The following is a 16,616-nucleotide window of genomic DNA, read 5'->3' as shown; positions in this document are numbered from 1 at the left end:
AACACAAAACCCACCCCAGACCCGGAGCCTCCCCCTGTGGTGGGTCTCACACTAACATTGTCACCAGCCGCCTCCTCTCCAAGTGTCGCTTTACCCGTTCACCCCCGTCACCTTTCATCATGAAGACAATCTGCCCAATGAAATGCTCAGTGTGGAGAAACAACGCTAACAAGGTACTTAGTTAAGCCAGGAAGAGCATTTTATGAATAGAAAAGAAAATGCTATGTTTACTGACATGAAAAAATTAATACTGCAACTTCATTTTGTATTAATCTTTGGCCAAACCATCTCCATAAACTTATCCTGGGCATCCCCATCTGTGGGCCTTGGCATATGATCACCCCAGTGGTAGGTGTTAAACAACCAAATAGCATAAAGCTGGTTCTCCTGCAAAAAATAAAGTATAAGTGTGATTTGTAAGTGGCAAGTTTGGCCGGGTGGAGCAGACAATCTGGTCAGGAAAAAGCTACCTCAGATCTGGAGATTTTTAGTTTGGTTATCTCAGGACTGGGTCTTTAGAAACCGATGTATTACATGTTTACTTTTTCATAGCTAGAGTGCAGTAACTATGAATGGGTTTGGGAATATTTAATTTTTTTTAGAATCTGTCTCATTTGCAAAAACAGCACTAGGTTCCATTATGAATTTGGGGAGGAGGGAGAACACAGGTGGTAAAAACAATTGAGTAACTTTTCTTAGGTGGTTAGTTACAAAAACAAAATCGTGGCCATGTAGCACAACATCAGTCCAAAGCCCATTTGGGACCCTTTGAAATTAAAGAAATTCACATATGAAACACAATATCTTTTGTGCCTTATTCCTATTAATTTAATTCCATCTCTTTCAAATATACCCCCCAATCAGTAATAGGGTGAAACAAATTTATTCCCTGGCAGTATTTTCTTAGCCTCTCTAATACTTTGTGATCTAAGAAAAACAAAACAAACATTCGTTCAAAAATCTACTTTGATTTTGGGGCACAGAAAACTGACTCTGTCCACTTCCCCCAGCTCTGCGAAACAGATTCCACACATCAATGAGACGCACCGAAATCTTTCATTTACTATAAATTCTGATTAAAACCAACACTTATCGTTTTCAAAGCGCTCCTGAAAAATGACTAAAGAGAATTGTTTTTTCTTTTAAACTCTTCACCCAAAACATTTGCTTGAAAAACGTTCTGAATAGGGACCTTGCCTGGTAAAACACATGCAGTCGACAAAATATCAAATTTCTCTTTCCAGCTGTCCAGAATCCCATTAGTGCCTCTTACTCCTATCTGTCTTTTGCTATAATTAGGATGGCTTAGGGTTTATCTGGGCCTTTTTTCAAAACCAGATTTCCTTCCCAGCAGCAGCAGCTGTCATTCACAAGCACCCTCATGGTACTGGGAGACTTCTTTTGATTTGCACTGTGGCACAGTGATCATGACTACGAAGGGAAGGGAAACACACACACACACACACAAATACCTTTCATCTGGTAATTTTTAAAAAGAGGAGTCTTACCTGAGCATGAGCACTCCAGTCTGGAACTCCACCTGTTTCAATCAGGTTCTGGACGGGCATCCCTTCTCCTGAGAAGCCTGAGTAACCTCCTTGGGGGAGTGAGCCCGGGGGAGCTGGCGGGGTTTTTCCTTCTCCCTCTGCTTGGACTGGACTAGCACGTTGTCCTGCAGGGAACTGGGAATTCCAGTCAGCTTCTGCTCTGGCCCAAGAACCGTCTCTTTTATCACTCTGGGTTCGTGGGTGCTTAACGGGTTCTTTGGGATAGAAGAGATTAAAGGTGCTTTCTGTTGTACTCGATTTCAGGTTGGGACTCAGTTTCTTGGGTTTTCCTCTCATGCTGGGCCGCCTCAGCCTGGCAGGTTTCTCTGAGCCCCTCTTGGTCAACGAACCCTCATCCCCTACTCTTCCCTCGGCTGCGATCTCCAACCCCTGGCTCGCCCCTGGCTTTTCTAACTCACCAGACCAGCGCTGCATCGCCGTCTCGATCACTGCTTTATCTGTGTTTAGCAGATTGTCACTGGTGAATTCCTCTCCTGCCTGATGGCTGTCTCTGGTTTCTCTTCGAATTCCTGGATAATCATTTTCAGCGGCCTCGGAAGCAGCGGGTGGTTTATATCTCCCCAGGTCTGTCACCGCAGACGTCGCGTCCCAGTGAGGTCCCAAAGTCAGAATCATCCCCGTTTGCAGGGGTGAGGGACTGTGGGTGGAGGCTTGGCTGCTCCTCACCCCCACTTCTTGGGGGTGTGAGTGATAACCGCAGAGGCCAGTGGTGGCCTCCATAGGCCCGATGTCATCCGACACCCGAGACCCACAACCCATTTCACCGAGGAGATGCTCACACCCACCCAGGCAAGACGCACTGAATTCCATCTCTTCGTCATCGCTTTCTAATAAAAAAACATGCTCAGTCCCCTGCAGGTTCCTTTGCCAAACTGCATTAGAGTAATCCGTCATAACGTCGGAACATTCCAGATACTCTAGGTCATCATCTGAAAACTCCTCGGTGCAGGTTAGGGTTATCTCTGGGCAAAGTTCATAGTCACTGTCAGAGTCTTCGCTGGACACCTGTGGGCTGACTTGCTGCTTGATCGCGGCCCTGTCACCTGAGCAGACGGATGCAGTCCCCTCCGACAGCGGCAGACTGAAGCTGATGTATTTCTGTCCTGTGGGGTCTGCTTGGCCAGAGTCCGAGACGCCCTCCTGAGGGCCATCACTGTGTAAGGCATCCGTTAGCCTCGATCCTTTGGAATGGATTGTCCCATGGCAATATACATTATGGTTGGTGGGAATACGACTTAAATTAGAAAAAAGCAGCCGGTCTGCAACTTCCTCGGCGTCACCCAGATCACGAGCCTCTTTGGTTGGCCTCGTTCCTTTAACATCCGAGGGATTTTCCGAGCTGGAGGCATGAGGGTCACTGCTGGCCTGCAGTGAGCAGGAACAGCTGAATTTGGAGGAGGGGGAATCAGCTGACATGGCAGTACCTGTGGAGACATGTTCCTCCCCCTCACGAGGATGTTCTTTCTCATCGAGCTGATCTGTTTTCTCCTGCGCACATGCCTCTGTTGCATGTCTCCATCCCGTGCCCCCGCCATCTTTCGGGTCAGGAGAGAGCTGTGGGTTCTCTGCTGAGCACTTGACTTCAACAGAAGCAGAGCAGCAAATCATTCCAGAAGAATTTTTAGCCGAGATTTGGTAAACAGCAGCGTCATCTGGGCTACAGCTGGGATGAAGAGAATACACAGGTAAGTTTGCCGTGTTTGGATGGATATGCCAACCTTTCTCACGTCATGGCACCCAGAAAACCCCCATGATTGTTGCTGCACCCTCAAGGGGATCTGTGGTCTCCCCGCAAAGGGGCTTGTGAGCTCCCCGGAAACCAGCTTCTGACTTCCAGCTGCGCTCACGCTGAGAATCCAGGAAGCTCCACACTTTCCCGTAGAACTTTCCACATGCTTGCCCCAACTTGAAAAATGCTGAGAATTATTCAGATGAATGGGGAAGCATCTGATATTCTAGTTTTCTTCTTCTCTCCTTGTATTTTAAGTATTTTTTATGCTATGGGGATTTGAAAAAAATATTATCTGGAGGGAGACCTTGTACACAAACAGCTGAAGAATTCGACCTCATGCAGTGGACCAGCATAAGCCATTGCTCTTCTTAAGCCTGTGCTGAGAAGGCAAGGTTCCTGCCAGGAAGCTATAAAGGTATCAGGCTGGGATTATGTGTTTGAAGAATGGTGCCATTTCTCAACATTTTACATGACTGTGAAGTCCAAACCCCACCCCACGAGCCCCTCTGGCTGGAAACTCGTGTCCACATGCCATCCTGACTTACCTGGACCAAGCCAGACGTTCGGCTTGGGCCCAGCAGGGAAGAAACTGGATCCTAGATCATGCTGAGCCTGCTCTCCCTGCTCCAGGAGAGACGGTGCTCCCGTGGCCCCTCCCTTTATTGACTCCAACCTAACAGGCTTCGGTGACCTTTCCCACTAGGGCCTCCCTTCAGGCTCTGCAGTCCGGATAAACACTTGTTACACTTGTTATAATTTATACTCATTTATCTCATTGGACCTCAGTGCAGCTGTAACATTGCTGGTCTCACTCCATGCATTATGCAGCTCAGAAGTCAATCAGCATTTTCAGAAGGCGGCAGCTATGGGTCTGGCCAGATTTAGAGGTCATATTTAGATATTTATTGACTGATCTGTGTAAAATGTGCACCAGTATCTAAGCCAGAAGGCTCAGTGTTAGAGACTCAATGGCAAGAGTCTTATTCTCTGTCTTCTCCCTGAAGGTCTGCTTCCCTGCATCTCTCCAAGCTCCTAAGTGCTCATGAGCCCTCAATAGTTGGGTACCTGCTCACACATGCCTCATTTTTAAAAAATCCTAGATTAGTTGCAATTTTGTTAATATCTTGGTCTTTAATAATCTGGTTCCCAAGTAGAAGCCAGTCAGGGGTGGGTGAGGCTGGCCACTGCTGATCTTTGGGTTTGCCTTGGCCAACAGCATGGGGAGAGTGGAATTTAGGGTGATTTTCTAGAGGAAATAGTACCTGCCCCTCCTGTCGACTTCACAAGGTTATGCTGAAGTTCACATGAGAAAAATCAATGTGAAGGGGCTTGGCAAAGCAGAAAGTTTATGCCACATATATTCTATAAGAACATGGAAGTGATAAGTGATATTTACACGATGGGATAGAGACGGGAGCTGACACTGCTATGGCTATCGTAAATGCATCAAATCAATATGTTGCACGCCTTAAAGCAGACGCAATGTTGTATGTCAACTATAACTCAAAACAAACAAAAGATGTGAGAGTTCTAAAGCCAGATTACCTCGGGTTCTCAAGAAGTGTGCAGAAGAATCATCAGGAAACTGCTTAAAATTTTTGAAACAGAAACCCATGGGTAAAAGGCCTAAGAATCTGCTTTTAAAGACCCTAAACAGGAGTGCCAGGGTGGCTCAGTCAATTGAGCATCCGACTCTTGATTTCAGCGTGGGTGGTGATCTCAGGGTCATGGGATCGAGCCCCATGTTAGGCTCTGTGCTCAGCAGGGAGTCGGCTTCTCCCTGTCCCTCTGTGCCTCCCCCCTCAAATAAATAAATAAATCTTTAAAAAATATTTATTTATTTATTTATTTGACAGACAGAGATCACAAGTAGGCAGAGAGGCAGGCAGAGAGAGAGAAGGAAGCAGGTTTCTCGCAGAGCAGAGAGCCCGACATGGGGTTCGATCCCAGGACCTGGAGATCATGACCCGAGCCAAAGGCAGAGGCTTTAACCCACTGAGCCACCTAGGGGCCCCAAATAAATAAATGAATCTTAAAAAAAAAAAAAAAAATCCCAAACACATTCTGCTACAAATTGTCCTGGGCCTGCCCTTGGAGACGGCCTCATCCTCGTCCTCATACTTACACAAAGATCTCAATCGAGCTGAATTCAACCTGAATAAAGAGAAAGGAGCCTCTGTTTGATATTCACATGGCCCACACCACTGCCATCTTGCCTCTTCTTCCTTAGCTCTTGGAGACCTATCCTCAGTTTTGGACTTAAAAGGAGCATAGGACAGTACCATGGTCTACTGGAACATCCCAAGTGATTCCAATTTCCTGATTTATCCAGACCGTGATCCCAGTGCCAGAGAAACCACCCACCCTGAAAGCACCAAGACTTATGGAAAAAACAGAAGGGAAGAGAAGAAAATAAGACAGAGAGGCCAGAGGACCAGGTAAGAAAGCATTAAAGGCGGGGAACAGAGATGGTTCTCAAGAACCAAGGAGAGAAAACTAAAGAAATTTTAGGAAAAATGTGGAGAAAATGATTGAGTTAAATATATTTCACTTCTGAAGGACTAAATAAGCGAAGGGGAGAATGTTAGAATTTAGTAATGTACTATTTTATGGAGTATGTGTTTTAGCCGATAGAAGATTTACAAACCATCTTAATTTACTTAAGAGGAAAAATATAACTGACCTCTCAGAAGTTGATTAGGTAGAATTCTTCTCACTGGCTAATGACCTCTTTTCAGAGACATGATTTGTGGTTGACATGTCCTTGATCATTATCTCTAAGCATCTTAAAGAAGAGAGGGAGCAACTCGGCCACAAGCATGGCATTTGTTGAATGTCCCCACTAGTGAACAATGTGTGTGCCATTCCTCTGCGTGCAAAACAGAGGGTCGGGGGGGTGGGTTGAGTAATTTCCCCGAAGTGACCAAGTTGGTAAGTGGTGGAGGGGGCTAGGAAACCAGAGCCTTCTACTCTGAAGCCAGGCTCGGTATGTCATGTTAAAAAACTCACATTCAGAAAAGGGAAGTGGCCAATGTAGAGAGATCATTTTTGCAAATAAAGTGTTTCTGTCTTAAGTTTTCATCTTCATTGGCCAAATGACAACACTCGTGACGAGTTCATTGTGGTGCCCAGTATTACGTTGAGTGCCAAACCAGAGTCAAGGAGATGCGTACCACGTCATGTCCAGCCCTAAAATGACTAAAAATTTACTGGGGGAGATCATCTGAATTTCTGCGAGAACCTTGTAGGTCAGTTCTGCGCTGAGCCGTCCGGTGGCAACTGGAAGAGAAGAGAAGCTCAAAGAGGGGACTCCAGTGGGGGTATGAGTAGGGTTGGGCTTTAGAATCTGCAGGATGCTGGCAGAGTGACCTGTGTTGCCTCACAGTGATTTGACAGGAATGCAGAAGCATCCCGGAAAAAATTCTCTGAACAATTATTTGCGTTCCCTCCTCGTGGATCTTTCCTTTTGACTGAAGGAAGCAGCAGCATTCCTCCACCTTACTATAAAAGTCTTGCTGGAATCCTCTAGGTTCTTTCTAAATTAATCACTTCCATATTAAAGAAAAAGAGCAACATGTGACCTTAAGTGGATGGGGCTTCTTCTGGGCTTGAACCCCATGGGTTGGTCTAAACCAGAGGTTCTTAAATATTTGAGCAGCAAGAACTCTTTATAGACTCTCAAAAATAACAGAGGGTTCCCAAGAATGCTTGTTTACGGGTTATATCTATCAATATTTACCATATGGAAGTTAAAACAGAAAAATTGAAAATGTTTATTCATTTAAAAATAACACAAATAAGCTCATTACTGTTAGCATAAACAGCATATATGATATATAATAGCATATGTATAGGAAAATACCTGTATTTTTCCTAAACAAAGTTAAATTTCCCAAGAGTCATTTTTTAATATTTTTTTCACACATCTAATATCTGGCTTAATAAATGATAGCTTTTTTTTAAAAATCTGCTTCTGCATTGTGATGTAATAATACATTGTTTTGGTTGAAGTATATGGAGAAAACCTGGCCTTGCGCAGCTATGTAGTTGGAAAAGGAGAAGTACTTTAATAGTCTTTTCATATGATTGTAGAAAATCTTTGATACTATACCAAGAGTGGTTGTAATGTTGGATCTGAAACCCTATCAGCAAGTTACGTAAAATCCATTGGCTCTGACTGCATTTTACATACATCTTTACTCAGATGTGATTTTGTAACATCACATTATTGTTCAATTGGAGGAACTTGGTTCATGAGATCTCCTAAACATTAACACACTTCATTATACATTTTTTAAATCACATTAATTAATATTCCTACTGATAATTTGGAAGTATTGGGAAACTGTCAAGCTTCTGATGAAGGATATAAGTTTTTGAAATTTCTGGTTAGGGAAATAATACAAATATTAACTGATCATAACAATGTAAGTCAATTCTGTGCTAAGTTGCTTGGCAGCAGTGGAAGGGCTGAGGACATCAGTAAAAGGGCAGAGTAAAGAACTTCTGAACGTTTCTCCTCCATAAAAATAATAAGAATGCTGGCAAAATGTATCTGAATCAGCTTTTTCAGAATTCTGAAAGTCAATTGAAAAATCTGAGGAGGATTTATTCAAGAAAAATGGCTGAATCTCAGGAAGAATAGCAAATTTTCTGGTGGTGTCACTTTCCCTGTCCTACCCTTTATCCCCACCTCCATGGAGTCTGGTAAACCAAGTGTTGACAATCATGGTAAAAATCATCAGTCTGGCAGCCACCAGAAGGGGCAGAACAGTGTTGGGGCAACTGCAAAGCCCCATTCCCAGGGAATTGTCATCAGACCTGTCTGGTGGCTCCCTGAACAATCACACTCATAGGACTGTCTTTGTGTGTTCAGACTCAGAGTTCAACTAGCAGGAAAAACCTTCTCCCTGAGACATTTGTTGGGAAAATATTCAGAGGCAACTATTTAACATCACGGCTGCCTGAGGCACGAGATAACTGGTGAGACAAACAACAGGCTAACCAAAAAGATTAAAAGGGAAGGCTAGGGAATGAGATGTCCACAGAGGGCATTGAAAATCTCCAGCAAGTTTCTGGGAATCCAGAGGGCCGTGCACATGTGTATGGCTGTGAGCTTGTCCAGGGCTGTATGCATGCTCAGGACAGACCTGAGAAGACATTAAGCTCTCAACTCTAATTGACCTGAAGGCTCTGTGCTAGCAGGAAGTGAAGGCTAAGATAGAGTTGTCCACTGCTTGGCTGAGTGCTGAAGGCATGCCCCACCATGTGCACAGAGCTCCTCAACAAAAAGTGGGAGACTTACTGGTTCCAGGTATCTAAGGACATCTCCTTTGAAGTTAACCGAGCGGAGACTTCAGCAATCACAAACAACAAAGAATACGGATTTAAAGAATTAGCTCAGAAAAGTCACTAAACAAACAACAACAAATGGTGGGAAAGGGGGAGAATCTGCTTTCCAGAGTGGCCACATTATATTGTTTAGAATGTCCAGTCTTTACAAAACAATTGGAGATATGCAAAGAAAGAATAAAGCATGGCCCATACAGGGTTGGGGGGCAGGGAAGAAGCAAATAATAGAAACCATCTGTGGACATGCTAGATAGAGATTTTAGTTAGCGATTTTAAGTATGTTCAAAGAACTAAAAGAAGCTATGTCTAAACAATGAAAGGAAAATGTGAGAACAATGTCTCAGTAAAGAGACAGAAATTGTAAATAAGAACTACCTGGAAATTTCGAAGCTGAAAAGTATAATGACTGACATGAAAAATTCACTCGAGGGCTCAAGAGCAGAGGTGAGTCCATGAACTTGAAGATGATGGATTGAGATTACCCAGTTTTCAGAGCAGAAGGAAAAAAGAATGGAAAAAAAGTGGACAGAATCTCAGAGACAACATATGTATAAAGGGAATCCCAGAAGGAGATGAAAGAGGCAGAAAGAGTATCTGAAGAAAGTGGAAGTTCATAGTTCAGAGAAGGGACTGCAGTGATAGCTTGAACACTTGGATTTCTTTTTAAACTGAGGTATAACTGACATATAACTCCACATTAGTTCCAGGTGTACAACATAATGATTCAAGGTTTGCATACATTGTGAAATGATCAGCTCAGGAAATCTAGTTAACATCAATCACCACACATAGCTACAAATTTCTTTTTCTTGTCATGAGAACTTTAAAGATCTACTCTTTTAGCAACTTCCAAATACACAATACAGCATTATTAACTATAGTCACCATGCCTCAGGACTTACTTATTTTATAATTAGAAGTTTGTATCTTTTTAAAAACTTTGGATTTTTATCACTAGCAACAAATACTTTCAGTTTTCCTTGAAGTGGCAGGTCTACTTTGTTTGTTTTCAAGACGATGTTCACCACATATCTGAGGATTGAGAATCATTTGTCCATTGTTCTTTCGAGCAAAAATTATACTCCATGAAAAAGCGGCTAGTTCAGCTTGCAACTTAAACAATCATACAGGTGCTTTCCCTCGAGATGACTATCCTCTCAAGGAAATCTAGCAGATATTTTTTTTTAAAGATTTTGTTTATTTACTTGACAAAGATCACAAGTAGGCAGAGAGGCAGGCAGAGAGAGAAGAAGGGAAGCAGGCTCCTCGCTAAGAAGAGAGCCCGATGTGGGGCTCGATCCCAAGACCCTGGGATCATGACCTGAGCTGAGGGCAGAGGCTTTAACCTACTGAGCCACCCAGGCACCCCTCTAGCAGAGATGTTTTGAGCATATTTCTCATTTCCTTACAGGGCAGTTAAAGGGCTTTGTCAAGATTTAATGAAATTGGGGCACCTGGGTGGCTAAGTGGGTTAAAGCCTCTGCCTTCGGCTCAGGTCACAGTCCTAGGGTCCTGGGATCAAGCCCCGCATCAGGCTCTCTGCTCAGCGGGGAGTCTGCTTCCCCCTCTCTCTGCCTGCCTCTCTGCCTACTTGTGATCTCTGTCAAGTAAATAAATAAAATCTTTAAAAAAAAAGATTTAATAAAATTAACAATTTTTACTTATGCATCAGAAACATATCAAGTGAAATGTTTTGGGTTTTGGTTTGTTTTTAACTACAGCTGTACAGCAGTGAAGAATTCTAGGACAACTAGTATAATTTGGAACCACTGCCTAGATTCATGCTAAGCCACCAACAGTTTTCCCATCCTTTGCTTTTTATCATCACTCCATATGTCAACACAGTGAAAAAGACAAATAATGTTTCAGTATTTTTGTGATAATTGTTTTGATCTGCTGGATTCTCTGAAAGGCCATTGGGACCCCTATGGGTCCATAGACCACACTTTGAAAACCACTAATTAAAGCTATTCACCAAGCTTTAAAATGCTCTCAGCAATTTTCTCACAGTAAATAGCTGGCAGAGGAGGGCTCTTGAACTCTGGCAGTGGGCAGCAGCATGGAGGGCTGACATTTTGCTCACTGTAATCACTTAGGTGCTCTCTTGGGCAGATGACTTCCTCTCTTTGGGCCTCAATTTCCTAATCTACTAAGAGGAAGAAGACCTATGTCTGGGTCCCACTACCCCTTAGAGATTCTGATTTAATGTTTAGTACATGGGGCTCCAAGATTTAATTTGGGGCAGAAGGCTGGGTCCATCAATCCAGGAGTGGAAGGGAGGGTGCCAACCTTAGAAGTTCCTTGGGATCTCGCCAACTTAGGATGGTCTGTTTTGTGCTTTGGGAACAAGGATTATAAATGTGAGTGAGAACTGAGAGCACAGGACAAGCAAGAATATGAAAATAGGGGGTTGGGAAATAGAATGTAACAGGTGCGAAAAGAGAAGGAATCATTTTTTTTTTCCTCTAGCTACCGGGGTGACAGACCTATCAGTCCAGATCGTCTTTGAAATCCCTACATTCCAATCCCCACCCTTACTGCCCCCCTGGGGGGTTGGGTTTTCACACACACTCTGTCATCTACCTCTTCATTCCCCACCCCACTGACACACATAAAACAAACGACTTACTCCCATGTGGACTGAAAAGTGGGTTTCCCCCGCTCAGTTGCTTCTCTTTCCCTTTTGTCTCCTGGAGGTCATTCCTCTGCTCCCCAGAAAACTCTCCCAACAAGATTAAAATTGCTGGAACAAACCCTGCATCTGACCAGACGCCCCAAGGACAGAGTTTGTAGGAGCCAGAGCTCAAGCTATTGGCTGAAGGTAAGACACGAAATCCTTTCTGGGCTTCAGGTGTTGTTCTGTTTTACTTTGTGCCACTTTCCAGGGGAGGAAAACAGTATCTGGGAACAAAATGTCAGCGATGTCTTCACCGGGGCAGCCAGGAATGTGGGGGGTGGGGGGACTTTGGAGGCCTCCGCGCCCTGTGGGTTTTCTGAGCCTTGCCTGCCCGTGCAGCAGGGAGCAGGGAGAGTGTCTGGCTCAGAAAATACACGATGACATCCGTGTCCTTGTCGCCATCACAGCGCCAGGTGAAGGTCAAAATATTCTCTTACACCGACTGTCTGTATCTTATTACTTGCTTGCTACTATCAATTTGATGGATTGAATTATTCAGAATGACTAAAGGAATAAGAAAGGCTTGGGTTTTTTCATGCCCTCAAGCTAAGTTTGTTGTAGAGATAGAAGAATTCTAATACTAGCAACACACACAATTCTTTTTTTTTTTTAAAGATTTTATTTATTTATCAGAGGAGGTGGGGAGAGAGTGAGCACAGGCAGACAGAGTGGCAGGCAGAGGCAGAGGGAGAAGCAGACTCCCTGCTGAGCAAGGAGCCCGATGTGGGACTCGATCCCAGGACGCTGGGATCCTGACCTGAGCCGAAGGCAGCCGCTCAACCAACTGAGCCACCCAGGCGTCCCCAACACACACAATTCTTGATCGTATTTTCTATAAGCAGTGAGATACATTTCAACACCGATGAGGAGTTTCCATATACATTTCCCAATTTACTCATTTATCCAATGGATTTATTGAACCACGAGTCTGAAGACTGAATGGGGACTTGGAACTGTGTGGCTCCTGGGCCCACCTGCCTCCCTACCCTAACCCCTGCTCCTTTCCCTGCTCTGTTCTGTCTCCTGGTGCTGACCCTTTAGGCCCAGACTCCCCGGTTCCCGGGGCCACTGTCGTCCTTCTGCATTGGACTACAGGGAGGCAGGAGGTTGGAGAGTGGGGGAGAAGGGAAAAGTCACCCACAGGTGGGATTTCTAGGAGGACATTCCTTCTGTCCTCTTCAGCAGTTCCAGCTCCCACAGGACAGGCCCACAGGGTTCCAGCTTCTGCCTTGTAACCCAGAGCTAGTTGCCTTACCACCTCCTCTCGCCCAAGCAGCCTAGGGAATGGTGGCTTCCTACAGGTGCTCACTTCTGGGTGACCCGCATTGGGATCACTCACCTGTACAACCCCACATTTAATGTTCGAAAATAGTTGGGGTTTTTTTTTTTTTTTTAAATATTTATTTATTTATTTATTTATTTGACAGAGAGAGAGAGAGAGAGAATGAGTGGGGAGAGGGACAGAGGGAGAGGAAGCAGGCTCCTGGCTGAACAGGGAGCCCAAGGTGGGGCTCCATCCCAGGACCCTCGGATCATGACCTAAGCTAAAGGCAGATGCTTAACTGACTGAGCCACACAGGTGCCCCGAAGATAGTTTTTGTCTTCCTGGTTAGACCCTGACAGATAGAGAGATGATTTAGTTCATGGATGTTGGAACTGAGGCCCTGGGAAGATGTGAGCGTCTTATGTAACACAGTTAAAAAATTATAAGAAACAACTATGACATGTAAGGCACTATAGTAGGCTCTGTGTAGACAATAAAGATGGTAAATTCCTAGGCCCTTTCTAGGAGCTTCTCAGCCCATAAGAAATGATGTAGATATACCAACGGCTACAATACAGGATGGTACGTGGTAAGGGCAATTAAAAATCCAATCAATTATGGAGATTCAAGTCAGGGGTGCAAGATAATGAGGGAAGGTTTCCTGGATATTCAAAAGCTGAAGCAGGGGCGCCTGGATGGTTCAGTGGGTTTAGCCAGTGCCTTTGGCTCATGTCATGATCCCAGAGTCCTGAGATTGAGTCTCGAATCAGGCAGGAGTATGCCTCTCTGCCCCTCCCCTGGCTTGTGCTCTCTCTCTTTTGCTCACTCTCTCTCTCAAATAAATACATAAAATCTTAAAAAAAAAAAATGCTGAAGCAGGCCTACGAAATACACAGTAGGATTTTGGCAGGGAAGTCGGTATCTGGCTGGGGTCGGGAAGGGAGCTGATCACTCCAGGCAGAAGAAACAGCCTCAAGGTGAGACTGAGGGCACAGTGGGCTAAAAGGCAGGGCCACTTTCGTTATTTATTATTTAAACACAACAGTTTTGAGGATGAAAAGGGACACTATTAATACTTACACCGAGACCACAGGCAGAAACCAGGGGAGAGAAATTGACAGCATAAGACTTGTCTCCTTCCCCAGGGGAGCTTTTTGCAGAGAGATAAGACTTTCGGGTGTTATATGGGAAGCAATACACAATTTGCAAACTCTAGTGTCATTGAATCCCAAAAAGCACAGTTGAGGCAGGGAGCATTTCTGGTGCTAGGAGGGGAGAGGTCAGGGTGGCCCGGATCTTCAGACAGCGTGCCAGGAGCATGGAACTTGAGTGTAGTAGGAAGGATTAAATTTTGGCTGGTGGGGAAGTGGGGAGGGCATTCCTGGCAGACGTACCAGAGCTGGAAGGAGCAGATCGTGTGTGAGGGACAGTGAAGGAATGAGCTGGTGGGGAGAGGGCCCTAAAGGACAGGAGCTGGGGGCTGAAAGGCACAGAGTTCTGCTCAGGGGCATGGCGCCTGAGTGAACGGCAGTGGAAATTCTACTTTTCGCCTTCACCCGAGTGTAATTCTGAGCAGAGAAGAGAGGCAGATTGCAAAGCCAGTACAGCACAAGGGTGAAGGGGCAGACTTAGTGGCAAGACTACCGGGGTCCACACGCTGCCCACTCACTGTGCAACGTGGACAAGCTACGAAAGTACTGTAACTGGACGCACACCAGAGGACGACATGAGGACGAAGGGAGGTTATTCCTAGAAGGGCTTACAGCAGGGCCCCGTGCACAGGAAGCTGGGAATTGGGAGCTCTCAGGGCTGGCTGGATGTTAGAGTCACTAAGGGTGCTTTCTAAAAGTACCAGGGCGAGAGGACATTTTAGGGCAGTGAAGCACTCCGTAGATTACTATAATGTTGAATCGTGTCATTACGCGGTCATCAAAAAGCAGGGGCTGGTGCTTTTGGGTAAATTGGAAGGGGAGATGAACCATGAGAGACTATGGACTCTGAAAAACAATCTGAGGGGTTTGAAGTGGCGGGGGGGTGGGAGGCTGGGGTACCAGGTGGTGGGTATTATAGAGGGCACAGCTTGCATGGAGCACTGGGTGTGGTGAAAAAATAATGAATACTGTTTTTCTGAAAATAAATAAATTGGAAAAAAAAAAAAAAAAAAGCAGGGGCTGTACGACACCAACAGTGAGTCCTAACGTAAGACGCAGACTCGGGGTGATAATGGTGGCTGCTGTAGGCTCACTGATGAGTAACGGCGCTACTACCCCAGTGGGGGTTGTTGATGGTGGGGGAGGCTGCGCATGGGGATGGGTCAAGGGTGGCTATGGAAACTGTGCTTTCTGCTCAGCTTTGCACCGGACCTAAAACTGCTCTAAAGAGTGAAATATTTTAAAAGGGGGAGAAATACCAGGGTCAGGGCTCTACCAAAAAAAGGCAATTAAGCAGCATTTCAAAGGTGACGGGTTTCACCACGGGTGGTTTCGAAACTTCTTAGGTGACTCTAAAGGGGAGCCAGAGCTCAGAGGCATTGAGCTAAAAAGGATGTTAGCGCATGTGTGGTTGTGAAAGAGGTAGGGGAGCTGGTAACTTGATGGAAGAGGAAGGATCTGTGCTTGGCGTGTATCAGGAGTGATTTCTTGGCTCTTTTTTGGCATAAAAGCACTAAGCTTTTGACAGCATTTTGAGCCTTTGGGTGTAGTGGTGGCTGACCAGATAGTCTTTTTTTTTTTTTTTTCCAAAGATTTTATTTATTTATTTGACAGAGAGAGATCACAAGTAGGCAGAGAGGCAGGCAGAGAGAGAGGAGGAAGCAGGCTCCCTGCTGAGCAGAGAGCCCGATGCAGGACTCGATCCCAGGACCCCGAGATCATGACCTGAGCCGAAGGCAGCAGCTTAACCCACTGAGCCACCCAGGCGCCCCCAGATAGTCTTTAAATAAGAAAGAAGCCAACTGACTTCAGAAAGGAAAACAAACAAACAAACAAACAATTATAGCATGACTACCATCAGGCTTAGTTAATAGACAACGGAACCCTCTTATCAAAAGAAAACTGAAAGATGGTTGGAAATAGTCCCTACCCCGCAACCAGGCTAGCATAATGCCCAGAATGTGTCCAAAAATCTCAAGGTACATTGTGACAATAGAAAAACTCCTATATTAAGTTGTAAATCTGTCTATGAAAGACACGGCATCTTGAGCGCAGGACCAAGAACACACCTCCTGACACTGCAGGACCCAGAGCTCTTTTGTAAGAGCAAGCTAACTTCACATCCTGCAAGACCAGGGCTGCTAACTCATCAAACACCCAGCATTCCCCAAATCACACTCTGGAATTTCCTATCCAAACCTGCTCTTGTCTCAAAAAAATTCGTCCTTCCGTTCCACTAATCGTTCATGGGGCACACGTCAGAGTCCCATTTTTCACTCCTCTTCTGCATCCAATCCAGCAGGAACTCCTGGCAGATGGATCCAGAACCTGGTGGCTTCCTGCCACCTGCTCCAGGACAGCCATGGACTGGGCCACTTCCTCTCTTGTCTGGATCATGGCATTGCTGCCTATGCGTCTTCCTCACTCTGCCCTGTCTTCTCTGGAGCCACAGTGACCTTGAATGCTCCCACCTCCAGCTTCCTTCTGCCCCTTCTGGTCCCTCTGAAGGGAACACTCTGCCACAGGTTAATCTCCCCCACTGTCCCACTCTTACCCTTCCCACCTGTGCTATGGAACCTCAGCAGAAAACACCTTCTTTCCTGAGACTCCATCCCTTCCCTGCCCTCCTCTACTCTTTGTCACCTGACACTACTGGTTTTGCTGGTGCGACTAATATATGCGATCTTATATATGATATAAGATCAGGACTTCACTGTGCTCCCTCCTGGGTCCCCAGGGTCTTAAATGGCTCTGGCACACAGGAGGCCCTCCATTAATTTTGATCTTTGAAGTCAGTTCTCATGATCACTTCTTTTTGAGTTATACCGCAGCACACATGTAAGTAGGTTTTGTTTTTGGAGGATAGCTCTGG

The 16,616-nt window shown here is 45.2% G+C and overlaps 1 protein-coding gene across 1 annotated transcript in view; it reads right to left on the bottom strand.

Moving 5' to 3' along the window:
* ALPK2 (alpha kinase 2) overlaps positions 1 to 16,616 on the bottom strand; it is a 102,741-nt gene that overhangs the window by 69,118 nt on the left and 17,007 nt on the right. Inside the window, exon 3 of the mRNA XM_044240982.1 lies at positions 1,509 to 3,231. Within this exon, the coding sequence (XP_044096917.1) occupies positions 1,509 to 3,231 (1,723 nt within the window). The remainder of the gene's footprint in view (positions 1 to 1,508; positions 3,232 to 16,616) is intronic.

The sequence above is a fragment of the Neovison vison genome, chromosome 3 (genome assembly GCF_020171115.1).
Source record: "Neovison vison isolate M4711 chromosome 3, ASM_NN_V1, whole genome shotgun sequence".
Taxonomy (NCBI): Eukaryota; Metazoa; Chordata; class Mammalia; order Carnivora; family Mustelidae; genus Neogale; species Neogale vison.
Note: the sequence above shows the minus strand (reverse complement) of the source record. Positions and strands in the feature narration are given on the sequence as shown.